This window comes from Pipra filicauda, unplaced genomic scaffold (genome assembly GCF_003945595.2).
Source record: "Pipra filicauda isolate LSUMZ 115617 unplaced genomic scaffold, ASM394559v2 scaffold201_size1378038_pilon, whole genome shotgun sequence".
NCBI classification, from domain to species: domain Eukaryota; kingdom Metazoa; phylum Chordata; class Aves; order Passeriformes; family Pipridae; genus Pipra; species Pipra filicauda.
Window position 1 is genome coordinate 900,949 of NW_024104312.1, and position 26,271 is coordinate 927,219.

General features: G+C 40.8%; 2 protein-coding genes across 9 annotated transcripts in view; both read left to right on the forward strand.

The window, feature by feature from the left end:
* LOC113984781 (BPI fold-containing family C protein-like) overlaps positions 1-8,216 on the forward strand; it is a 28,018-nt gene extending 19,802 nt beyond the window's left edge. For 4 of the 6 annotated variants that reach the window (XM_039380784.1, XM_027715086.2, XM_027715087.2 and 1 more), the window contains 7 exons: positions 239-292; positions 1,237-1,407; positions 2,042-2,109; positions 3,091-3,133; positions 4,011-4,077; positions 5,076-5,152; positions 5,675-8,216. In XM_039380784.1, the coding sequence (XP_039236718.1) occupies positions 239-292; positions 1,237-1,407; positions 2,042-2,109; positions 3,091-3,133; positions 4,011-4,077; positions 5,076-5,152; positions 5,675-5,752 (558 nt within the window). In that variant the 3' untranslated portion in view covers positions 5,753-8,216. Of the gene's footprint in view, positions 1-238; positions 293-1,236; positions 1,408-2,041; positions 2,110-3,090; positions 3,134-4,010; positions 5,153-5,674 lie in introns of those variants that run through there. The other 2 variants (XM_039380786.1, XM_039380787.1) reach the window with 2 other exon arrangements.
* A 28-nt stretch (positions 8,217-8,244) lies between these two features.
* Positions 8,245-24,785, forward strand: LOC113984782 (BPI fold-containing family C protein-like). Of its 3 annotated transcripts, XM_027715090.2 has the most exons (16): positions 8,245-9,525; positions 10,596-10,722; positions 11,086-11,197; positions 11,324-11,452; positions 12,242-12,397; positions 13,159-13,222; positions 14,075-14,135; positions 15,030-15,121; positions 17,011-17,184; positions 17,868-17,921; positions 19,216-19,386; positions 19,862-19,929; positions 21,225-21,267; positions 22,097-22,160; positions 22,922-22,998; positions 24,675-24,785. In XM_027715090.2, exons 2-16 carry the CDS (start codon positions 10,608-10,610, stop codon positions 24,714-24,716), a joined length of 1,422 nt encoding a protein of 473 aa, XP_027570891.1. In that variant the 5' UTR covers positions 8,245-9,525; positions 10,596-10,607; the 3' UTR covers positions 24,717-24,785. The 3 variants fall into 3 exon arrangements, 1 of the variants encoding a protein (XP_027570891.1); XR_005563358.1 differs by lacking the exon at positions 24,675-24,785 and having other exon boundaries at positions 8,245-10,722; positions 21,412-22,160; positions 22,922-22,955; XR_005563359.1 differs by lacking the exons at positions 22,922-22,998; positions 24,675-24,785 and adding an exon at positions 21,412-21,542 and having other exon boundaries at positions 8,245-10,722.
* Positions 24,786-26,271: the final 1,486 nt, after the last annotated feature.

Here is a 26,271-nt window from a genome sequence, read left to right on the forward strand (position 1 = left end):
TTGTTCGTTCACTGGTGCGTGCTTCTGAATCAAGTCCATGAGAAATCTATCTCTCTTTTGTCCCACAGGGCACCGAGGGTTTCTTAGGAATCACTCTCGGGCAAGGAAATACTAAATCAAAACATGGATTATCTAAAACTAAAATAAACAGGATCTATTGTTGGGGATTTTTTTTCCAAGGAAAACATAATTTTCAGGCTGGTATAATGATGATCTAATTTATTTTATTTGTTTACAGCTTGCTACTACTTTTAGCTTAAATACCTCCCTACTCAAATATTTTGTCTCTGAGGTGAGTACTGTTACTTGTACAGATCTTTTAAGAAAAATCAGTATCTAATGCTCTTTATGGATATTATCTGTGTGTTCTCATTTGAAGAAGTTTGGAGGAGACAAGGAAACTGGTTTATGATTAGTGCAAGATTCGAACATACACATCTACCCCATGATAATTCTTCCTAACTATATCATACTACACTTTAGTTATTCTCTACCCCTCTAAGTTCTGGATTTGCTCTCAGTCTTTGAAATAGTTATAAAGAATAAGTGGTAGCCATCTGTGAGATCAGTCTCTTTTTATTCCTATTCAAGGTAATGGTATCTCTGCTATTGGTAGCCTGACTTCTCTTTGCAAAGATTCCTGATTTTTGACTACTGGAGTTTATATACAGTGGGAAATAATAGTCATGAGTCTATACATGTGATGTAAGAAATTAAGATACTGTGAGTTGCTGTAAAAATATAGCAACACTTACTATAAGATGATGAAATTCAGAATCTGTGGAATTGCAAACTGAAGTTTTGTCCTTTAGGAGTTTCTCTACTTTTCAAAAGATTGGCTCTTTTGCAGGCTGTCACTTTTCCAATACTTTATATTGTCAAAGTGATTATATTTTTTTTACTGGAATCACTCATTTCCCTAATTTCTTTAACATGCTTATCTCCTCCTCTTGAAATACATTTTTCAGGAACAACCTCTAAATTGCTTCATTATAGATGTTTAATATCAGTGGGTTTAAAACTTCACCATTCGTTTTATCATTTCTGAAACTCAAAGTGTATGCAATGCAGAATTTGTCATTTCAGTTGGTGTATTTAAAATGAAGTATATTTAATATTGATTAATTACAAGAGAATTGGTATACAACACCTGATTATGATGCAGCTACAGAAACTGTAGCTTAAGAAAAGCTTAACTCTGCACTCTAAGTTTTTTTCCTCCTTGAACCTGCACAGACGTCTCTGAGTCAGGCAGCAGCATGCCCAGTGCTGCTGAATCTGATGGCCACTTTACCTCCTGCAGTCAGTTTAAACGCAGACAGATGTGTCCTACAGATCACTGGTTCTGTAGAAGTGTTTGCTGCTCTGCCAAATTCAACCACCCAGTACATCTTTACAGGGAATCTGGTAAGTAAAATGAGCTAGAAGATAATATTCGGTGCTGGGGCTGAACAAATCACATAGTAATCTTCAAGGTCCTTTGAAAATCATAGAGATCAGCATAAAATAGCATATACTGGTCTGCCACAAATATGCATAGTGTTCTGTTGCATTTCAGAGGGAGCAAACATGCACCACATACTGTAGAATTTAATGGATTTAATAGGCAGGTGCAGAGAGCTACTTAGGAAAGCCCTTTTTTCCGTATAGGAGGTTGAGTGATTATTCAAGAATAAATTGTAATATATAAAAATGTTATTGTCTGATGCCCAGTCTTCCTAACATCTTTGTTATAAAGTCGTTTCAGACATCTTTTCATGAGGTTGCAAGTGAACCAATTAGGTCAGCCATGAAAGGACTTAAATGATCCTAACGATAAGGAGGCAATCAGAGCAGTGTTATCATTTTGCTCACAGAATCTCAGTTGCTGGCAGAAATCGGCAAATTCACAAATGCTTTCACTATCTATATGTATTGACCACATAAAAAGTTTAGACATTGTGTTTCCAATCAAAAAAGTAATTACATTTGTGCCTGTATCTAAGACAGTATCTATCTGTGTATACAGTCACACAAGACTGTTTTGTTTTTTTCCCTGCAGACAGCCAGTACCACAGCCAATTTGACAATAACCAAACAGAAGTTGATTATCTCATTACTTCTGAAGAGGTAACCAAGAAAAATTCAGAAAGCAACATCAATGATCCCAACATTAGGACACAACAGAACTTATTGTGTCAGCCTGACAGTGGTTGTTTCACCATGGCAAAAAGAAAATTAGTTATCTTCTTTCTCACAGGAACTCTTAAGATACTTTCAACTGGTTGGTTTAAATCTTTCAGATGAAATATAACAATACTGTGGAACAACCATGTCTCCTGTGATACTTCCCCTTTCTGTAGGTTAAATACCTTTCCAGATGACAACATTCAATTTATTGGTTATCTTAAAGGCATCTATTTCAGCCCACATCAGTGCTTCTTCTTGTTAGCTCTATACTCCAAGTTGGGCCAGAATTCCAGAATATATGATATTTTTTAATCTATTACAATTTTATTAAAGAAAAATATAAGCAGCCTTTTCTTAGGTTTTTGTCACTGGACCTTTTTAATGGGAAAAGAGGATTTAAAATTATCAGAGCCTGTCAGTGCAAGTTTAAGAAGTAATGGTGTCACTCACTTAGAGCTTTTGACACAAGAATGTGTTCTTCTGTTCTTCAAAATTTTGTTTTTTCTCTGGGATTATGTTTACAATGATCTGAGGATGCATTACAGGCATCAGCGGAAAAAGTTAGGAAAGGATATGAGTTAATTCAAATCACAATGCATATTTGAGGAATGTGTAGTTCAGCCATTGGAGAAATAGCAATTCCAGGAAAAATTGATTTCCCAAGTCTTACAGTTACAACCCAGAACTACACATGACTGTAGGAGATTAGTACCAGAAAGAACCCAGTGATTCTATAACTCATTTGTAGTTGCGCCAGTTTTAGTTAAAAGCTGTTGGGAATTAAAGAGTCTTTGGCAAAGTTAAATGTGTGAATCAGCGTGAAATCAGTATGAATTTCCACAAAAGAATCTTCAAGCGGCGTGCATAAGTTGTACCTTCATCTTTTATAGTGAATTCTCTTCTTTTACTACTTCTCTTCAGGTTCCAGTTCTCCCTACTGCACTCCAATCTTGGCTTCCCTGAGGTAAGCTGATGGTTTCAGTGCCTGGAATAAGTAGCTGACCCCTTCAGAGATAAAAGAAATAGTTCTGAACTTGCTGCTGAACAATTATTGGTCTGTCTTGGGGACATCATCTGCCACTGCTCTTTCTGCTTTGAAATAGTATATGCTATGCTTTTCTTTTTCTTTCTAGTAAGAGGAAGTACCTCTTAGAGTGTTGTGTTGTTTTGGTTTTTTCATCAGAGGCTCAAATTGTTATGGAGTCTGCCTGGGTTCAGGCACAAGTCACAGCTGGACTGAGTATGTGTAGCAATTGAAGTGAATACAAAGTCAGGCGCTTAAGCTCCATATCGTAAATTATCTTAAATTACTTCAACCAAATAACATAAAAACAGGATTTAAAAAAAAAAGGGAATAAAAGAAACAGGATGCCACTACTTGGATCCTTCACTGTAGACTGAGAAATTATCAGAGAGACTCTGCAGCAGCTCAGCCCAACCAATACCTTTAAGTGAAGGGAGGAAGAGACTAATCACAGTGGTGTAAGACAGAGCTTCAGGACAGGGCAGTTCTTGCCACCCAGAGAACAGTTCACATATGACAACTGAGTCTGCCAGCTGAAATGAGGTTGAACATATTTAATTCCTAAAGTTAAGGTTCAATCCAGGTATTTAACATACAGAAAAAAAGCCCCACCTTCAGTTTAACTCATTGTGAGAAAATGGACACCTCTTTGCAACTTAAACCAAAATATATCCTTTTTTTTGCCTGAGATTTTCTCTGCCAAGCTCTGTTCTGATCTTTTTGCGTGTCACTTCAGTTCTAACACTCATATTCCTTGTGAAGCTGCAAACCCATAGGCATCAGGCAATAATCACCAAATGTGCTTTTCCCCATACAGCAGAAGTCAGTGGTGGAGAATTTTCTGTCATATGCTTTACGGAGAGTAGTAATCCCAGTAATCAATGGTAAGGATTGTGGCCAGTTCTGAGCACAGCTGGGGGGAAAGAAAGACTGAAACCATAAAAGGGAGTGCCCAGCCTTAAAGACTCTGTTGTGTGAGGTTTTCTGTTCATTTGGTGACACCAGGACAGGTTTACTCTGTGCTGGACTTTGATCCTGGTCATTCAGCTATGTAGATCAGGGGCTGGGACAGAGCAAGTCTTGGCTCCCTTTCAAACACTGGGCTTGGGTTTCATTTTCACTGAATGCAGTGTGGCAGCAGAGCTGAGACATGTTTGAGTCTCATCCTGACAGAGAGTCAAGCTATGAGCAGAGAATGGCCCAAGCTGAGGAAGTGCAGAAGCACATTTGCACCTTTGGGCCTTGGGTTAACGTCTCTTACTTTATCACCTCTCTGCCTTTGTGCTTCACCTGCTGCCACAGGCCAGACAAAATAGAAATCAGTTCAGTAGGATACAGGTAATGAGGGATGATGAAGAAAGGGATGATGGTGGAAAGAAGCAGGTGGAAGAGTACAGAAGGTGCCTCTCACATGAACAGAGCTGAGGAGACTGCTGTCAAAAAAAGTGAGCTACCAATGAGGAGAAAGAAAAGAGAATGAAAGGGCAGGATGCATGTTAGATGTTTGGAAAAGCAAATAGGAATAGACCTGAGGCTTGACCCAGGAAAGTAGGGATAGATGAGAATAAGAAGAGCCAAAAGGATGAGAGGATTGAGTAAAGAAGAAATTGAAAGGAAGATGGAGAGTAACGCAGAGTGGGAAACAGCAGAAACCAGATCTTGAGGGGCAGATAACTGGAGAGGAACAAAGGCAGTGTCAGAGAGATAAGAGATTGTAAGAGGTTTAGATGCAACTTTTTCACAGGGTTTTTTGCTCCCTTGAGAGGCTCAAGGATAGCTAATTGAAGGGAAATTGCAAACACATTGAGTTCCTTGAGAAAGATGCTTCTGAAGTGCATTTTATTATTACATTCAAATGTATTTATATTTGTCCTTTCCAAAGATAAACTAGAAAAAGGATTTCCTCTTCTTAACTTGGCCCACACTAGCTTGACTGGACCTGCAATAAAAATGAAACAGGTGAGAAGCCAAATTTCTTTTATAGAATATTGCTTGTTTCAGGCCTGCATATTTGTGTGTTTTCCTGTGTTTGGTAAATCTAAATGTTGTTATTAGTAAAGCTTTCATTATGCATTAGATATAACACACAAACTCTGGATCCAAAATGAGCCCCCACCCCAGCAGTTATAGATTGCAAAGGGTCCACTAGCCCTTTGGGGTGTGCCAGCATGGGGACATGACAAGGACAATGCTGCTATCCCCTTAGGAGCATTGAGTGTGTGAGTCCTTGCTCCTCTGACCTTTCTCTAGGAAGGCTCATAGGCAACCTGAGTGTCTCTGGTAAGTGTTACTCAGCCTTCTGGAGTGTTAACCTACATCAAAGCCCATTCCTACCTTATAGTTAACTAAAGTTCGGGAGGCACAAAGCCACTCCTGTCTCCTGCCCTGCTGAGGGGCTTACCACGGGATCTAATCCCAGAGTAGTGTCCCTGAATATATGTCTGAAATTTAAAGTAATTTTACGTGTTTTTCTTTCCTCAGGGTCATCTGGTTATTTCCACTGATGTTCACTACCAACCAGAGGACAGGGAAGATGAGGACCTCCACAGCCACTCCTGATGTCTTTTTACGTCTAAAGAATAATAAGATAAAAGTGTAGTTTTCCTTCTGTTAGCTTGTAGGGAGTAGATGCTATAACATTAGAAGCATGACTTTTCATCACTATTTTTAGTGTTTTAGTAAAACTTTTTAAGCACTTTTCACAAAGTGAATGTGTTGGTTTTTAGTACAGTGAGTGTAGCTAACTGTTATTGATGCTTTGGAAAACTTGTTGCAGCCTGATCTGAAGCAGCAACTGGTTCTTTTCAGTAGAGTTATAGACACCACATTTTCTTAATTTTAGGAACAAGTTCTTGCATTATTCAATTTATCTCCATTAGCATTAGCAAAATTTTGTGTATGGAGTGAGATCTTATTCTTTGTAAGCGTTTCACAATTTGTCCCTTTGTAACTGCATACCAAGAGTGGGAAGAAATTTATAAAATCCAGTTAATTGCCATATAGTTATAGAATCATATAATCTAGTCCAGACACTGGCTCAGAACAGGACTAATTATATGAGGTTATTGAGGACTGTGTCCAGTCAACTCTTGAATGCCTTCAAGGATGGAGATTCCACAGTCTCTCTATGCAATCTGTTCCACTGTTTAACTCCCTTCAGAATAATTTTTTTTCCTAATATCAAATCAGCATTTCCCATGTTCCAGCTTGTTCTGTGGCCTTTTGTACTTTCACCATACACTTCCAAGATGAGACTGATTCCATTTTCTCTGTAGTCTCTGATCAAAACATTGCAGGCAACAAAATGGCCTTTCAAGCCCTCTCTTCTCCAAGCTGAACAGGCCTAATCTCTCAGACTCTCCTTGTAGTTCATGTTCTCAAGCCTCCTTGAGAACCTGCACCTGCTGGTGCAGTCCAGAGGCCAAGCCTTGCTAGTAAAAGCAGCCTTTTCCTTTGTCACTAGTCCCCCGTCTTACTGAGCAATAAGCCCATCTTCTTCTGCTATAAATGTACTTAGGGAAACCTTTCCTGTTGCACTTTGGCTTTCCTGACTTTATTCCTATATGTGCAAACAAGATCTTTGTGTTCCTTCCAAGTATCTGATCTCGATTTCCATCTTCTGTATGCTTCCTTTTTGTGTTTGAGCTCACTCAGGAGCTCCAAGTTCATCCATTATGGCTTTCTGCCACAATTGCTCAACTGTCTGAACATTGTAATGGACTATTCGTATGCTCTGAGGCGGCTGCCCTTGAAGATTAGCCAGCTCTTCTGGGCCTCTGCTCTCCAGGGCAATTTCCCACAGATATTGCCAAGCAGGTCCCTGTAATCTTCTCATCTGAAGTCTATGGTTGTAATTCTGTTCTTTGTCTTGCTGCTCCTCTCAGGATCTTAAAATCCACAGTTTCATGCTCCAAGCTGCAGCCAAGGCTGTCCTTGGCTTCTATATCATCCAGCAGTTGCTCCTTGTTTGTGAGTCGCTGTACCTCTTTGAGGGTATCAATCTCCAAATAATTCTATACTTCTAATATTTATAAAATGGAGATGGTAGCTTTATTTTGTCTTATGTCAGTGTCATCAGAGACACTCAACCAGGAGATATTAAGTGTGTGAAAAGAAAAACTAGTCTGCAAATGTCTCACCATAGAAAGTTCAGTTCCAGCTTGGGACAGAAATGTGGCTTCCACAGTTTTAGCTGAATCAGTTTATTTATCTAGCTGGCTGATACAGTTTTTTAATATAAAAAAGCATCCTGAAACCAAACAGCAGTAAATCACAGCATCTGATTCATTGTATTCTGTAGTAGACTCAAAAGAAATGAAGATTTTTAATTAGTTTGGTGTCCTTCACTGATATCAGGAAATTTGTTCTGCCTATTTGGAGGACAATTCATGAGATACAGGGGAAAAAGAAAACTGAAGCTCTGGTGTCTATCTGTTTTCTCTTCCAAAGGGACACACGCTTCAGGACTGACCAAGTACCATGGCTCAATGGACCTTTTCAGGCTAGAGTCATGGCTTAGCACAACACTGTCTCTTAAGCTCTAGTCCTCTGGCTGTTCACAAAGTGATGTAGTAATTTCTCTGAGGACTAAAGAGGATGTCACATAAACCAACAGTTCCCCCTGAATCACCCTATACTTACCTACAGGTCATTATACCATTTTTGATCTGGTGGTGTCTCCTGATTGATAGAACCATGGAAATTATTCATGTTCATCAATTTGCTGCAGAATAGAGAGCATGGAGAAAAGGGAGAATTGGAGAGCACGGAAAAGGGACCACTGGAGCACTGAGCCAGAGGCAGGGGCAGGAAGCATGCAAAACCAGTGTTCTGCAGAGATATACAACAAGTTTGTAGTATTGCCATACTGATAACTTCATTTGGTTTCTTGTGTATTGGGTAAAAAGGGTTGAAACCTATATCCTCTTTATCATACACATCAAAGAAAATTCAGAGAAAGCTGAAATAAAACACTCCTCTTAGAGGCTCTTTGTAACACCTTGAAGGGTGAAAAGTTTGGATGTAGAAGCTATTTATAGTGTATTTGAATTTGAATGTGTATCTGAATGTGCCTGTAAGTAGACAGTTGCCTTTTATTCCTATACTTGTAGAAAGAAATGATGGAACTGTTCTGGAAGCCTTAGTGTGTTTTTGTTAACTTTTGCTAAAAGTCTTATCTAAACTGGGTGGTACTCTATTAGAAGAATCATAACATGTTAGAAGGATATGATGAGGATAAGCTGACATAGTTTTCAGACAATTCAGTTGTTTGTACATCTTAGAGATCTGTGGATGGAAAAGATGGAACTTTCCCTTGCTTTATAGGAACTGCAGAACTTGTGCCAAAAGAACTTATAGAGGTTTATGTAACTGATGGTGCGAATGATATTCATCATCAGTTGCCAGAGATATAAATAATGAAATTATTATGCATGTGACTCCCTGCAGTGAATGTTAAATCTGTGTAAATGTGAGTATCTGTTGACTGACTGACAAGTGCCTCTACCTTTTCTATTCATGGATTGCACAATGAAGTGACTCAGATTGTCCAGCAAAGTGCTCCGTGCCAGAGGGAATTTGCTTGGTACATGCAAGCTAATTGATTAAATCACCTCCTTGACAAGCCAAGGAGTGCTGGTTAGCTGAAGTACCAGTTAACTGGATAAGTAAGGACAAGAAATAGAAAATATTGACTACAAGGACTTGATACTATATATTTGCACCATAAATACACACTATAGTGTCTGTGTGTATATACATATGCTATAACATAAATCTTATATGGTTTGTGGTTTTCTGTATCCTGAGCAATTTCAGACAGATGGGCCTTGTTTTCCATCTGTTCTTCACAATGATTGCACATTAATTTATTTCTTTCAAAATACAGACCTGGCTATGAGTGTCTGTCCTTTGGAATTACTGGAATTTGAGTGCCTGTCCTTTGGAATTAGTGGAATTCTTACTGGGGTTTCCTCTCGGGTCCATCTGAAAAGCCAGTGCGGAAACAGTCTGCCACAAAGGCAGTATGCCATCCCAGACTCAGCACCCCAATGCCTGAGCACCTCCATCCAACAGTTCACATTGCCCCCTGCTTATCCCTAAATGAAATTTGATAGATTTAACCTGGGACTATCCCAAAATAGTTTGGGATGTGATTATCAGAGGCCACTCCCTGTGTGATACTGCTGAAGATGGTAGCAATTGGCTGTCTTAAAGCTCTCAACTCTTTCCTTTAAAAGAAGGGGTTGTGGTGGCAGATGATTCTCCCTGCATTGTCCTCAGTCCTGTGGTCTGGTACAGTAAGAGTCTTCTCTTCAGTCTTCAGAGGAGAGGTATGAAAATAAATATGTTGTGATTACTCTTTGTTGAGGAGGGGCTTTGTTGGGCAGAGATAGATGTAGCTAAATCTGGTTAAATGTTGAGATTTTATGATTTGAGAACTATGCCTATGTTAAATACACATTTCCTTCCAGTACTTTGTTTTTGTTCTATACATGGACTGTGTTCCTTTCACCTTTGGATTCCACACATGAAGTGTGTTTCTTTCATCTCTCAATAAAAGTCAGTTAAAATTAAAAAGGAAATACTATCATACTAAAAGGCAAAGGTGTTCTGTGGGGTTGCTTGAACTCTTATAAAAATTTAAGTCAATGTTATAATTTTGCAGTTTGCTTAAATTGTTATCATAACTGAAAATATTTTAGAGTTTTGAGGTGTATTATTACTTCTGGTAATGAAACAGCAAATAAGCAAAACCAAACATCTGTTGGACCACGGCGTTTGCACAGAGAGTTTCTGGATAAAACTTAACGTATTTATTAACATGTGGTCTAGGGAATATGAAAACATTGTCTGCTGGCACCAAATCATTTTCTTTTGTTGACTGTCAGGAGGGAACATAAGGCACTTCTCAAAATTGTGACTAAGATCTTAATAAGTAGCTCCAAAAGTGGGGGTATCTGTGCCTGTAATTAAGTGAGCTGATCAGGTTTTCCAAAGTGCTAAGATGCAGTGATGTCTGCTGAATCACCAAGAGGCACTGAGAGCATTACATATTTTGTGAAAAAATAGGCTACTTATTTCACTAGCGAGAGGTGGGAGGGGAAATGACAGCCTAAAAATTCAATGTCACATTGCTTTCGACAGGGTTTGTCTGGATGGATGTATCCCAAGTGCTTTCCCCAGTCTCTGTGGCAGGGAATAGGCTGACTTTTCTCCTCTACCCCATGAACTGTATTTTTGTAACAGTCTGTGCAGAATGAGTGCTCTCTTCCATGGTTGCTGAGCCTTCCACTTTCTTCACTCTAGAGGGAAAGCTGGTGTCTAGGGTGGAGGGGAAAGGAGTACAACCACCAAGTGACATAGCATGAACTTTGCTATCATTATAAATATTTATTAACAGGTCCTGTAAAAAATGAGGAAGATGCTGAAGATTTGCTGTTCTCTCCTTCTCTTAAGTTTGCTCAGTGGGCAATTCAATGCCAACCCTGGACTCAAAGTGAGGATCACCCAGAAGGGCTTGGAGTATGGTACGTGTGATGTTTTCAGGAGCTGCTGGTGGTATTGCACTGAATCCTGATATGAGAGACATAGGACAGTGAGGGCAGTGAGAGGAAATGACCTGATCACAGGCTATAAAGGAAAATTTAGGAGTCTGTAAGCTGCTTAACAACATTGGACATCATACTGAGCTTCATCTGACTTCAGATATTGAATCAGTTCAGCTCCTGCCATGACTAGGAGTGAGATCAGAAATAACACTACTGGGTCTCACATGAGATATCTTCTTCCTCCTGACTCTGTGCCCATCCCATCTCCTGAGCCAGAAACACATAACTATAAACTCCCAGGCAGTATCAAAGGCAACTGAACTGATCGTTGTTTTCCTGTAGCCAAGGAGGTTGGGTTTGAAATCCTGAAGCAGAATATGGAAAAGGAGCGTTTCCCTGATTTGACTGGCCATGAGAAATTTGGGCTTGGTAATGTCAAATACAACATCTCTGGGTAAGTATTCTCTCCAGGGGCAATTTATGTTTGACTGAAATTTGAATCTTATTGTGTGTTCATTCTGACTCATGAAATAAAAACTTTTCTTTTTCTTATCTCTTCCTTATCTGTCTCACGCTCTAGAATACATGTCACTGCTGTTGAATTACCCAGTGCTTCCATCTCCCTCCTACCTGGGTCTGGGATAAAACTGGTGATAGGAAATGCTTCTCTAACCATCGACATGAACTGGAACATAAGGACCTGGATGTTGTACGTACAGCTAAATGTGTCCTGGGATTTTTCCTTCATATAAAGATAAAAATGCAAAGTTTAGTTTTTCTTGTGACCTCTTCATGGCAAAGGTACTCTTTATCAGCTGGCAGCAGTAACCCAGAAGCACAGACTGATTCTTCTCAACAGGTCTGCTGGTGGGAGACAGCCCCCTCAGACACGAGCACTGATAAAGAGCCTGTGGCTGAGAAGTACTGCTGTGAATAATATAGGTCTGCTACTCTGGATGAACGCTGTCATTATCCAGCCTGCCAGCTAATGACACATTTAGAAAAAACTGTAGTGTGGTGGGTCACAGTCCAGTATAATAAAACCTCCCTGTGCAGTTACACTGTTAGAAACCTTCTGTTATGCCTCCAGGATATATAGTTCAAAAGCTGATGGAAAATGGATGAGCAAATGGCAATATCCTTAGAGCCATGTCCACACCTTCCCAGTCCCATGCTGTTTCAGAGGAAATAAATCCCTCTTCCCTTCTCCACAACTCACATTACCTATATTGCTAAACTGAGTGAATTACAGAACTGATATGCACTTCTGCTCACAGGGACAGTAGGGTTGGCTGCTTTAAAGGGGAGGGGACCCGGGTGCTGAGGGTGATGGCACAGTAGGAGGGACATTGCCCTCACTGGCAAGTGCCCAAGGTAGGCAAAGCAGAGCAAGTTAATGGCAGTGACCATGAACAGCCACTGGTCCAGACTGCCAGGCAAGTCCATAATGAAGAGGTGGGGTTTTTTTCAGTATTTTATTTATTTTTACTTTATGCAGCAAAGATAGTGGAAGAAGCACAGTGCACATTTCAAAGGTGTTTGTCACTGCAATCTTTTCAACTCCTCGGGATAATACAAGTCCTACGTTAATATCCCTTACCAGCTGCCGGACAACTTCTGGTGACATAGATATCAAGCTGAATGGAAAAAGCGGGTAAGTGGAAGAGATCTGTATAAACTCTGGGAGAAAATAAGTGTCAATGAATAGCATACAGACAACTTCATGAAACAGGGCACCCAGAATTGCTTTTAGGTATCTATAGACACCACAGGCGAGAACTGGGGACCTAATACAGTGTTAAAATGGCCAACATTGATATTTATCCTTGTATTTGCGCACGATAGAAGATAAAGACAGAATCGAACAATCCCTTGTGCTTCTTCAGCACCCACTTCTTTCAAACTTCTGCCCTAATCTTCAGCTTTAAGTAGAAGTTACATGCTTGTACTGTGTTTCACTCCCCCAGTCACAGTGCTATCAAAATTGAACAGAACCAGACTGCTGTCTGTTAAGCCTCTGGATACATGCATCAATATTTCATTGTTTCCTTGTACTTCTCTCACTGCCTGAATACTGCTTTTGTCACCTGGGTTTGTTTTGTTTGTTTGTTTTTAATTGTATCAGTTCCTAGTGCAGACACTACTTATTTGTTCTGTGTTTGTACATATATGATGGTGGTACTATGAAGAATTGCTTTTTCATATAGATGAATTAACCCTGGCTAATTCCTGAGATGCTGAAGTTATCTCCTTTTAAATAGTGGCTCTCTGATAGTTTTTACATTTCAGAAAGCTCTCTTGTGTACTAGAATATCACACTCAGAGGACATTAAATTAGTGTTCTACAGAGATAGCTGATCTCCTGTTAATGACCATGGCACTTGACACATGAATTGCTTTCTTCCTTCCATCTAGCTTCCTGCATAACTTCTTTATCAAGTATCTGAAGAAACCTATTCACAGGAGCTTGGTCACTAATGTAAGCCATTCACATTGTGTAGGGGAGGGGTGTAAGGAGTGTGACATTCACGAGTGAACTTGGTAAAGTGGAGCTAGAAAAATAATCCTGTAATAAACCTATTCAGGTCTGATCAGCACAGGCAACATTTTGCCAGCCAGAAATGCTTCCAGATAAAGTTCATGGCCAAGATACTGACTAGTCCACAGCTAGTTCAACCAGGGCAGCAGTAGGGCCAGAAAATGTAGTTATTTTCCCATTCCAATGCAGAATAAGTCTCTGCCTGTGTACCTACAGGCATCATGGAATATGGGCAATTTTTGTACTTGGCAGACAAAACATATACTGGGTTATGCATAGAGAAATTATAGTACATCAACTGATAGTATGACATATTTAAACTTCATTGTATTAAAGAAGTGAGCAGTCCTGATGAGAACCTGACTAGGGCCACTGAGAGGAGACAGAGCTTGAGATGGCTGTGATTCTGTCCCAGGACAGAGATTTATGGTTGGACTCGATGATATTAAGGGTCTTTTCCAACATAAGTGAGTCCATGATTCTGAGATGTCTCCTGTGAGACCAATGTGAGATCTGTCTCCTTGTGCTATTAAAGGCTGTAGTTTTGTCACCCCCACCAGGCTGCTTCTGGCAACTTCCCTCTTCTTTGCAGCTCTGACATAGGATATGCTTACATTGCACCAAGCAGAAACCTTGGGGATCCAGTTAGCTGAAGAAAAGCCAGATTAGGTGTTTGGATAAACAAATGCTGCAATGTGTGTCATGTAGCAGAAAGATCTACTAGCACACAGGTAAGAGGTGCTTACATGTCCATGCTAATCAGGCCATAACTTGAGTGTGCTTTTATTACAGTCATGTCCCAATATCAGAGCTGGGATCCATTTGATAGATGAAGACCTCCGATCGCTGAATGGTGAGTCAGTAGTGATACCTTTTCCTTCTGCTTCTTCTCTGCTGATCAGTGAAATTCTGCAGCAATGCGTCCAGAAGTGATATCAGCCCCTCTGCTCCGTCTGCTCCCTTGCTTACAGAAACAGTAAGCAGGGCTACTTGGGCAAGAAATGTATATTTGTAAGAGCCAAGGACTTGGTAGCGATTCTCGACTCTGCAAATGCAGCAGTGTGCACTTCTGTTGTTAGAAATGCAACTTAGAGGCCACAGTGTACTGACACTACAGCAATTTTCCTTCCCTCCCATGCTCCAAGTCCTCCTGCACACACAGGAATTTAAAAGCTGAAGCCTGCTCTCCTAGCCTGCCTGAAAATTTAAGTTTTACTTGCCTGTATATCAGACTTGCCAAAGGCAAAAGGAAATTCTCCTTGGCAAAAAAGCTTCTCACTTGAACTATTCTGGATTAGATTTGCAGGCCTTTAAGACACCGAAGTGTTGATCAGATGCCGTGTGCAAAACACAAGTACCTAAGCAGATCGGGCACCCTGCTTTCTGGGAAAGTATTGCAAGTTGGAGACACTCTGGATGCTCTTAGAACTGCTTGACAAGAAATCCAAACGCCTCCTCATGCCCTGAATCACTGATGGCCATTTCCTCTTTTTTGTTAGACTAAACTTTTCCATAGTAAGAAAACAATAGACAAACTAAAGACAGTGCTTTACAGAAGGTTCCAGTAGAAACATCAAGCCTTAGTTCACAATGCAGGTTAGGAAGTCCCTGGTTATGTTTTTCCCTACTCTCTGGAGCAATGGGGTGTCATTCTCCTTCAGAAACTGACTTAGTTTTAAGTATACATAAAACTCTTTCTGTGTTTTTTGTAATATTCTGTATCTTGCCTTATCTACCACCCTTACAGTTGTAATGCCAATTGATGATTTGGCTGAAGTAGACTACTCCTTAAGTAGCTTGCCAGCAGTATTCCAACCATTCATTGACCTGGACTTAAAGGTAAGTAATTGCCTGTAATGCTGTTTGCCAAGATTGCTGTATGATCCACTTTCTAAGCTAACCATGATTGCTATTCTGAACACAGAGGCTCAGTATCTAAGACAGACATTTCAAAGCATTATTGCATTTGTTATTGTAATAATTTGTAACAATCTTGTTGTAAAATGAATTATTTAAAAGCCACATCCTTTTTTTTTAATTGCTGTTAAGTTAGTCATAGAAAATAGAGAGCAGTAAAAGTTGACTAAGTAAGTTAGAAGTAAAGAGAAAAGGAAAGGAAACAAAAAAATATTCAACATCATCTTTCTCTTGCTGTTGATTAATGTCTGGGACTTCTTTGTTCAGTCAGTCAGGGGAATATTTCTACACATTGCGCTAACTAGATGTGTCTGCTGTCAGATGAGAGAGGAAAAAAAAGAGCAAGACTATAGGACCAAGAAAAGACTATAGGACCAAGAATTCAGCCTCTGGCTTCCTGAATGGGAAGATTGAAGACCCTTGAAAAAACATGGGAGTCCAAGGAGTGCTGCTGAGTCTGAAGGCCTGGAAGTTTCTTTCAAATTAAGGAAAAAGTCTTCTTATGCACTGAAACTAAAATCTGACTAGTTCCTAATTTTAAAATTACTTCATTGTCATTCTATGTAAGGTGAATTGATTGAGGGTAGTCATCATCATCACTGTATCTAAGATCCTTAATTAGTTTAAGCTGCCTTGCACTAAGTGCTCTACAAAGGGAGAATGAAAAAACAGTCTCCTTACAAGGATCTTATAAATTAAGTATTAAAAAAAGTCAGCAGGTAAATAAGAGAGGTGGAAACACAAAGGAACAAAAAATTAGTATCTGTATGGTGGACACTGGTGTTGGCACACGAGCTCTGCAGCTGCTGTCAAATTCTTCCAAGTAATGCAGCAACTAGATTTTAAGCAGGAACTTGAGCAGACTAAAGATGTAATGTCATGGCTGTTTACAAGAGCTACTCTCCCACATAAGTTACATGCGGGAAATACATGAAGCAAGTGACTGGTAAATCCAGCAAGTGAGAATTGAAGGGGGAGGTCATTTGCTGTAATTCAGCATTTCATAAGCATTTTGATAGTCCTTAAAAGGCAACTGGAAATTTAGAGCTGAATGAGAAAGTAAAGACATACAGAATATATTTGAGATGAAACAGAGACAGGGAACTAATAAAAGGGATAAAAAAACCTTTAACCTCTAAGTGCCTTCATCACTTCAAATCAGTTTTTACCTTTTTGTTTACTCTGTGTGCATTTGGAAGCATTAGATCTGCAAGTCTTGGCTAGTATCATTGGTAATACAGAAGACGACATAGGCATTTTAGTTTTGTCTGACATAACTTTCCTTTCTCTCAAGTCTTCTTTTGTCTGCACAAGTTACCAACTTGCTTCTGGGTAGAGCATGGTGCTGATTTTGACCAAGAGAGACCTCTGGTTTTAGAAATCCATTTTGTAATTGAGACCATTGGATAGCTCTAAGCAGCAGTTCTCAGATTCAAATTCCTGTAGATGGGGGGAAAGGAGAAAGTAAGGCTTCTCAAAAATGAGGACCGCTAGTCATGCTCTTCATGCAATATATGGACCCTTAATTTAGAGGGGTTTTGTTCTGAGGTGGGAGGTTGTCTTCAGGAGGTGATCAGTATCTCAAAAGACAGATCTCGGGTGTCATCTGTGAAGGTGTCCCAATGCTGGAACTTGCCTTCACCACCTACTTGAAAGCACCAAGCCTTCAGGGTGTACTACAGAGCCTGTGCACTCATTTATACACCAAATGAACAGCCTGGGCAAAGTACAGGAAAGTAGCATTCATTGTCTGCAGTCATATTAAAGTTATATTTTGTCTCCTTTTTTTTACCTCTGACAATAACTTTCAGGGCACAGTCTTCCCAGCTGGAAACTATACTGGCTCTCCCTACGTGGTAGCTCCCTTCACTGTCACAGACCAAAGAGACTCCATGCTCTTCCTGGCCTTCTCTGAGTATTTTTTTCAGACCTCCTCATTTGCTTACTACACCGCAGGGGCCTTCAACATGACCATTGCAGAGGAGGTGAGTAGGACAGAGAGGAGCGGGGTCAGAGTGGCTCAGATAGAACTGTGACCTGCCAGATGTCAGTGTGCAGCCAGATAAAGCTGTTAATTGGTCTGCAGAGTCCTGAGACAGTAGATCATAAATACAAAGGTATTGTTATTCTCTTTTATTTATGCCTTATATAGAGGTCTCAGGCCACAACCAGGTGTGCCAAGTTCTGCTAAGCAAGCTACAAAACTTTGTTACAAAAAATAAGGTTTTTATAGACCTGAGGCCTAGACTTCTCTGACGTGGACAATGGATTGACTTTGGGGAATTTTGCAGCCTCAGTGGCCGTTTTTTGAGGGATCTTTGTAGAATAAAAGTATTACAGGGGCCATGGAAGGAAACCATATATCAAAGTACAGTAGCTGTGCATGGAGGCCGCCTGACTTGGCTTACCTGACTGCAGGAGGCTTAGTAAGTCCCAAAACCTATAGATTGTAGCCCATATTATAATGACATTAAGCATTTGCTTTCTCAGGAATTATTGTGGCACGTATTATTGGGAATCAGCTTTAAAGTATACTGAGTCTCTTAGGAATATTTCTGAGAGGTACAAAATTAAAGATTTATTGAAATGAGAGTAATAATGCATTTAGAGAAAAGCTGACCATGAAGGTCAAACTCATTTGTTTCCTCTCTTTTATTTTTTCTTCCAGACCTGCAGCTATTTTAATATAAGCACAGAGATATTTAGCAGTATCATCCCTGAGGTGAGTATCATTACTTCCACAAAGTCTTAGTAAACCACCCAGTGTGAGTGTCAAGACACCTCACTCCTGGTGTATCCCAAAGGCTGTTAGGGCCAGCAGGCCTCCTGCACTAGAGAAGCTGGCACATATATGCCTCATAACAGACGAGCAGATGGGCTTTGTCACTTCCCACCCCCATGATGAGTTGAATGACTTGCACTGTTACCAAACATAATCTTGGCCCATAACCTTGCACATCAGTCTTTACTCTGGGCACTGTGCCCAAGCCACAGCTGTTCCCACCTAAAACTGTCTCTATGCAGGGAAAACCTTTCAGTCATAAGTCCTGCTTTGAGAGAATTCTGAAAGGGCCTCAGCTGAGAAAGAACACCTTCCTCCTGTCCAAACCTGCATAATTGTCTTTGCTTCACTGCTTTGCTGTGACTGACTAGCAGAAAGACCATGTGCAGGAAATCCAGCTAACAGATGAGGAGGAAACATTACATCCTATGGAACAGACAAGGCAGATGCACAGGATTTCCATCTATTTTAGGTGGAGGAGATGAAGATAACATGACAGAGAATATGAGTATGCATGGCTTCCATCAGCCTTCTCAAACAAAATGAGAAACCAAAAACGAGCATAAGAACCCCTAGGCTAAGAATGCTGAGGTTGGATGAAATCAGACTAATGGTTCAAAGAACTTCACATTCTTGTTTGCTTCTCAGATGTTATTAAGTTCCTTCCTCAGAAATATAAAATTCTCCAAGGGCAGTCATCATATGGTCTTCATAAAATGCCATGAGCATTGATGCTAATATTCCACTCCTTCTGTTTTGATTCATGAACTTGGTGAGGCTATTCACTCTCCAGGCAATGGAGTGAGGATCCTAAGAGAACAGTCCAGAGGAGGAACCAGAGGAGGAATCTCTCTCGGGAGACGGGTGAATTTCAAAGTGAATGACTCCTTAGCTCTTTTATTGTGTGACTTTAAATGTCACATTTGTGGTCCATTTCTCTCTTCTGTTCACAAATCAATATTTAATTTCTCTCAAAGTGATATAGAAAAATTTGTATTCCTCAAGTGGAAGGAACTTTGCACTGCATTCCTATGTGGCCAAGATTGTTAATTTATCTCCGCAGAAAACCTGTATTTCCTGCTTGCCTGAACAAACCTTGTGTTAGCAGCTATCCTTAATCTCATCTTAAGGAACTACTTCAAAATGATTGCTTCAAGAATGAGACAATGCAGTATTCTGTTCTACAAGAAGTGTTTTTCTGTATTTTTTCTTTTTTTGTCCTGCAATCTTACAGGTCGCCAAATACTCAGTTACACCCTATCCAGTAATGTTGAAGCTAATGGCTACTGAAATACCTGTCATCAGCTTAGAGCAGGATTCCTTCACAGTAGAAATTCAGGGCTCCATGGAGGTGTTGGCTGTTCTGCCAGACTCAACCACCCAGTCGCTGTTCACAATGAACGTAGTAAGTACAAAGAACAAGGTGACATTTAACTCAGGGTTAAATATGTTTGTTCCTTCCTTCTGTTAAAACTTGCCAAATTTCTAGTACTTAAACATGCAAATTCCCCTTAGTCACAGGTGGTGACTGTGTGACCTCGCTTAACTTCTGTGGCAGAGAACATTTTCCTATAGATGGACAAAAATCAAAACTCTCTGATTAACCAAGGTTTTGTTCTCTGGAATGACAGTTCTGTGGGTATGAGTCATGCCTCTTGGCAACTTGTTCATGTCTTTGATTAAGGAAAGCTCATTACCCACATTTCAGCTCTTGTCGTGCCATTCAGATAAACAGACATTTATTGGGTGCAGCCTTGCATTTACCTAAAACAGCTTCCATACCTAAGTGGTATGGATGGTATTTATGTATTTGTGACTAATTCACAGCAAGGGTCCTGGGTTTTTTATGTCTGGTAACCCATGGTTTCTTTATTCTGCAGGCAGCCAACAGCAGCATTTCTCTGAATGTATTTGATCAGAAATTGATGGGCTCACTATGTTTGAACAGGTAATTCAAACCTGTGATGGAAAGAATTTCCAGGCCTTTGGAAAACACTGTTACAATCCCAACATTAGCCGTTTAGGCACATGATCAGATGACTATGTTTCCCTGGTAAATTCATCTGCATTAGATTCTCTACTTCTAGCTGCATTTATACAGTTTAGAGGAGGCAGGAAGCTTCTCTATGACAACTGCCATGTCCCAAGGGACTGCTCACCAGCTGTGGATTGCTGCAGGGGCGTGGTCTCACTGGACTTCTCTGCTTTTTACATCTACTCTCCCCTCTGAGCTAGATAAATGAAGTGTGCAGGACAGTTATGTTGACCACAAGTCATCTCACCATTTCCCTCACCATTTTCCAGCTGGCAAGATGTCACTGCTTTCTAGACCACCTGTGCTACTAAAGAACTTCAGAGCAGTCCAGGACACAGCAAAGAAACTGGGCCCCTGCAGGTCTCCTATGCCAATATTCTTAGAGCAGAGATTCACCAAATGAAGTCCTGCAACTTCCAAGGGTCAGAAAGCTGGAGACCAGAGGCTTGGACATTTAGACATCTAGCATGTCACACTTTATAGAGAGAAGCTCTGTATACCAGGACCTCACAGCTGGGAATTAGGACCCCAATTTCATAAAAGTCCCTCAGGAAGACAGTTACAGGGTTAAGAATATGCAGAGTTTGTAAGGGCAGAGAGATATTAAGAGTTTAAGGAGGATAGTGCTGTTAGCAGTTTTTGCAGCAATTTTCAAAGACAAAAATCTAGACTGTGCTGGAAGCTGGCCTTGAGATCTGGGGTGCCGATGCTGTGGAAACTCTGAAATCTTGTGTTGGATACAAGAGTAACATACAGAATAAATATTTCAATTTGGAAACAGAGACATTCAGCAACAAAGTCAGCAGCAGCAGTACCATATGAGGAACACATTTTTTCTCCCCACCCTAGTAAGACTCACATCAAAGCATTATGCAAATGTACCAAAATCCTTGCAAAATACCTGACATCCTACAAATCCTTGGTTAAATCAATTGTCAGTAGGATTTCCAAAACACAGCACAGAGGGAGAAGCACACTCACATTGCTGGCTACAGCCCTTCTAGCACACTTTTGCATAGATGCTCAGCAATGCCCTAAGAAGAGCACGTCTTTCTCTATGTGACAGTATGCATCGTGTGAAATTGCTTCAAAAATCTCTTTACAGATGCTTTTGAGGCCTGGAGCTCTACAGCAATGACTGTACATGAATAGAATAACTGTGTTTATCCTTTCTTAGTGACTCATCTTGTTTCACTTCTTTCCCTCAGGCTCCAGTTCTCCCTAGCCCACTCCAATGTTGGCTTTTTTGAGGTGAGTGGGTAGTTGAAGCTTATAGGAAATGTAAACCAAGAATATCAGTCATATGAAGGCTAAAGAGTAAGCAGCTACATTTTATCTGTATTTCTAAATTATTTGGCTTCATTCTCAGATGGCTCTTTTCCTGTCTTCTGGCAGCCACCTCTCTGCTGTGGACTTAGAAGTATATTCTTTGGGACAAGTTAGTGCTCTGCAAATGAGACATGCTGTAGTTCCCCAAACTGCAGAAAGCAGAGATCTCTCCAATCACCACGGTGAAACACAGAGCGGTAATCTAAGCTTTGGCAGCAGAGCAGTGTGCCATCTAATGGTCACATGGATGGCTGAGGCACAGGCACTCCATGTGCTGCAGTGGTGCTCATCACAGATGCTCGGGATTACAATAGGGAGGGGGAGCCAAGATACTTATCTCAGATGCCTGAAATAGTGCAGTTGTAGCTTGGCAGGGGAAAACCCTGCCTCCGCAGAGAGTCGTTTTATTCTCAGCATAATCAATCAGTTCCGAGTAGCTGAGGAGAAAGGATTAAAACTGTTCTGGTCCTGCTTTGCTATTGGTGATAAATTATCTCACAAATAAAGGAAATAGACTGTTTTAAACGAAAACGTTGGCTAAGCATGTTGAAATACATTTGCATTTTGCATCTCACTTCCTTTGCATCATTCCAAAGCCTTAAGATCCAAAGTTCACTTGGGTTTATGACTCTTTGAGGCCAAAAGAGATGAAAGTTGAACATGAGCCTACTAATTCCACCCAGGATTAGGGCACGACAGTTCTACCATCATCAGGAAGTGATGGCTAATTCAGTTTTCTTGTCTGTGGCAGATCTCGCTTCTGGAGAACATCCTGTCTTACATTTTACAGACTGAAGTAATTCCATCAGCTAACGGTAAGGATGTATATCAAAGCAGCAGCTAAAAACTTCCAGCAGAGTGGGTGATTCTAGGAACTCCTACTGACTTCCTCTTAAGTTTCCAGTTCCCGTTAGAGAGGAAAATGATCGTCATCCAGTAAGCAGTGGAAGGGGGAGATTGATCTCCAGGGATCTAGGTGCGCCCTCTCACGGCCACTGTTCTGCAAAAAGAGCAGAAATTACTTGGGAACTCATAATTCATCTGCCTTCACCTCAGTCTAGGTGGCCCTGATGCATGAGGGAGAAGCATGTCTCTCTCATCTGCACACCTGCCTGGGGCTACCATGTGTGAAATGTATTCCCCTTTATTAGACCAGCACAGAGGTTTTGCCTCTCATAAATCTTATTTAAGGCCCTGGAGGGAGACATAACTTTCTGCCAGCCCTCTGTACTGGGGTGAACATCACCTTCCTTAGTTAATGGATACAAACAGGTTCTAATGATGCTAGAGCTGTATTAATGATCCCTCAGGGATCGTTAGGGACGAGTCACTGAGTATGTAATGTGTTGAACATGAAATGCCTTGGTTTGGCTGCAACACTCTGCCAAGAGAGAAGCACCTGTAATTCCTTTTCCCCATTGGTAAATGAGCATCCTATCTACCTCCCAGAGCTGCTTGTAAAGACTAAGAGGTAGTTGTTGTCAATGACCAAGTCTCTGGATATACAGTGCTTTTGCAGGGCAAAAATGCATGACTAAATTACTGTTTGTCTCTTTTTTTTTTTTTTTTTTTTAAGCCAAACTCTCAAAAGGATTCCCTCTTCCCAATCTGGCCAATGTTACCTTGACGAGACCTCACATTACAATTGCACAGGTAAGATTTTGGCACTTATGAAAGATTTTCCTTTATGAAAGGTTATCGCTTTTTTTTTTCCTTTCTCCCCCCCCCCCCTTTTTTTGGCCAGGCATTTATTCATCTTTTTGTACCAGAAATTTGTTGCATTTGAGCTACTTAAGTAGTAGAAAACCCTGGGTTTAAAATGAGATCTGTAATAATGGTAAAATCCTATTAGAAACAAATTTGTCTTTCTTTGAGAGGAAAAGTTAGAACTGAATATATAACCATGGAATGATCAAATGCACAACTTGTTCAGCCTTGCAAGTTGCAATTCAGTGTAAAAACAGGTTTAATTCAAGTTTGGCCAATCACATCAAATTAGACTTATTGCTATCCACACAGCCCTGTTGAATAGTTGAAATATGAGAGTGAATTCCATTCTGTGCACCTAGGATGACTGGATTTTGTTGATAATTGGTGATAATGACTGAGGCTGCTAGCCAAAACTAGTTAGTGAGCTCTCAGAAAATATTTTTTTGCCTTCTGGTTACCTTTCTCCAAATCTAGCCCTTAATGTGAGCAAACAGAATGTTGCTAGACAATCAGTCAGTACAAGGGCATTGCTGACAACTTAACGCCCAGAAAATGGGTAAGCTTGTTATATTTTTCCACTTGTTTACCAACTTCTCAAAGTTATTTTCAGCTTAGCAGAGACAGTCTTAAATCTTTATTTGTAGTTAAGCACAAACCACAACTCAGGAAAGGAAATGCAAAGGTTGTCTTTAATTTTTCTTTTCATCCCATATCCGGTAGCAGCCAGCTATGCCATTCCCTACAAAATATAATTGCTTGGAGACTGCTTTCAATGGCTCTCGTTTCCAGCAGTCTTATGGGCTAATTATGAATGAAGGATTTTAGTGATTCTGTGGTGCCTATTCCTCACCTTACTTTCTCTAAGAAGACTCCTTATCAGTAACTAGGAATGAGAGAGGACACAGGAGAATTGCTATGCTCTACCAATGTGAACGGGATTCCTATTTTAGAGCTACTTCTAGAAGCTTCCACGTCCAATCCCAATCTATTTGCTACAGTCTATAGGAAGAAAGACAATTCTTCCCACTTTTCATAGATAGACTGGATGGGGCTTTTAGCAACGTGGTCTAGTGAAAGGTGTCCCTGCCCATAGCAAAGGGGTTAGAACAAGATAATCTTTTAGGTCCCTTCCAACCCAAATCATCCTATGATTTTATGACTGTGATGAGCTGCTCTCTGCAGGTTCATTGCTCTGTATGCACCAACAATGGAGGAAGCTTTAAGGACAAGTTTAGATTAAATGGCTAATTCTTAAGCAGCTCAGATTAGATTAAAAATAATCCCACCTTGTGATGGTTGCCTAGTTGCCTCAAGGCTCAAATGAACTTTGAACATCAAGGCTCAGATGTCCCTTCTGTCGCTAGCATGGTGCAAAGGGATAGCACCCAGGGAAAGATAGAGCCCTTTTGCAAATTTTTGCAAAGGACAGAGTGTAATAATAAACTTGTGACTTCAAAGGCTCAGCTGTTCTCGGTAGCTTTTCTGACCTTAAACACCAAGATAGATTTGAAATTTAAAAAAACCCAACCAAACAAATGAACAAAAAAAAAATCAACTAAACAAAATAACACCTTCATTTTTAATTCACAGCATGTCAATGACTGTTCTTCTCCCCACAGGGATACATATTGATTTCAACTGATGTCCACTACAAACACTAAAGGACAAGAGAGACCGTTTGTTAAGCATGAACTTCAAATCAAGTCAATAATGTGACTCGGAAGACTAAACAATGTCCACTTCTGCTGAAATGTGTAACTTGAGCTCTGACAAGGGCAATGTCATCCTGGCTGGGGGCAAGGGGGATACCAGGAAGCAAAAAACAAACTGATGGAATGGTATAATGGTGGTAACAAACATAGCCAAGGGAGAACATGGGACACATGCTTGACATTATTTATTCTGGTGTTTAATTGATGCAAAAATGTTTTTAAGATTCATGACTCTCTTGAAATACAGTTTTGTCTACACACTTGCAGAAAAGTGCTGCAGTCTCTTAAAAGAAGGAAAAGTACATTGTCAAAATGCTGCTAAGGCAGATATGGCTGCTAATCTGTCTTTATGGTAATGATCTTAAACACATCCTTTCTGTTCATGGTGCATGAAATATAGAGTAAGCCCTCTCCAGAACCATGGAATTGTCATACTGGGATCTGTCCCAATTACAACAGGAACTAAAATCTTTGCAGTTTCTTAACTGCAATCTTAAGATGCAGAAGTAGTTCAGGAAGAAAGATGAAGCAGCACTACTACTGCCTCTGATAGTCCTGCTCTCTCTCTGTTACTCTTCGAATCCTTGTGCCTGTCATGTGCCCACTTTAGCGCTGTGTGGCCAGGTTAGATACATTTAACTCCTCCAATGTTTCTGGGTAAGTCCTGTAGGTCTAATTCTCCAACACCTTTGTCAGTATTTCTCTGAATTGAAGTAGTTACAAATACTTTTTTTCTTACTTCATTTTGGTATGTTATCTTACCCTCTTTCTTCTTCCTCCTTTTTTTCCAATACTTTATTAGTGTGCAAATCAGAACAGAGTTATGCAGAGGAACATGCCTGCCCTGCAATGCTTAGGTGCTTGTGCTCTGGCCAAACCCGGATGGGAAGCTGTCTCTGGCCTCCCAAACCAGCACTGACAAGGATGAAACAAAGGCAGAGGTGCCTCATCCCGCTCCGATCTGCTGCTATTGTGAGCTTTAAACCACCCCTGCACAAAGCCCCATCCACCTGGCAGGGTACTCAGATCCCAGCCCTCCCCACTCCGGAGGAAGAGTCCTTTTCAAGCCAAGACTGAACAGCAAACAACTCCTTCCCTCATGCTGACAAACGCAATCGACGATGGGGTGCGGGCACCTTTTGCCAGACCGGTGCTGAGCAAACTCATCCCACCTGCAGCAGAGCGGTACCTAAATACCCCACGGGCCAAAACTGCTCTGCCCCGGGGGAACAGCTACGTGAAAAAACACTTGGGGTTTTTAGGGTGGTTTTTTTTTTTCCCCCGCAAACCAGCCCAAAAGCCGTATTTAGTGTGAGGGAGGAGGCGGCCAGGTACAAACCCGACCCCTGCGCTCCTCTCACCGCGGGAACTCGGCGTCTGGCCCGGGCTGCTGCAGCCCCCTGGGAAATGGCGCGGCCACGGAGCTTAACTGGGGGCCGGGCCAGCCCTCGGCAGGGCTGAGAGAAAGAGGGAGGGAAGAGGGGAGGCAGGGCTGAGGGAGGAG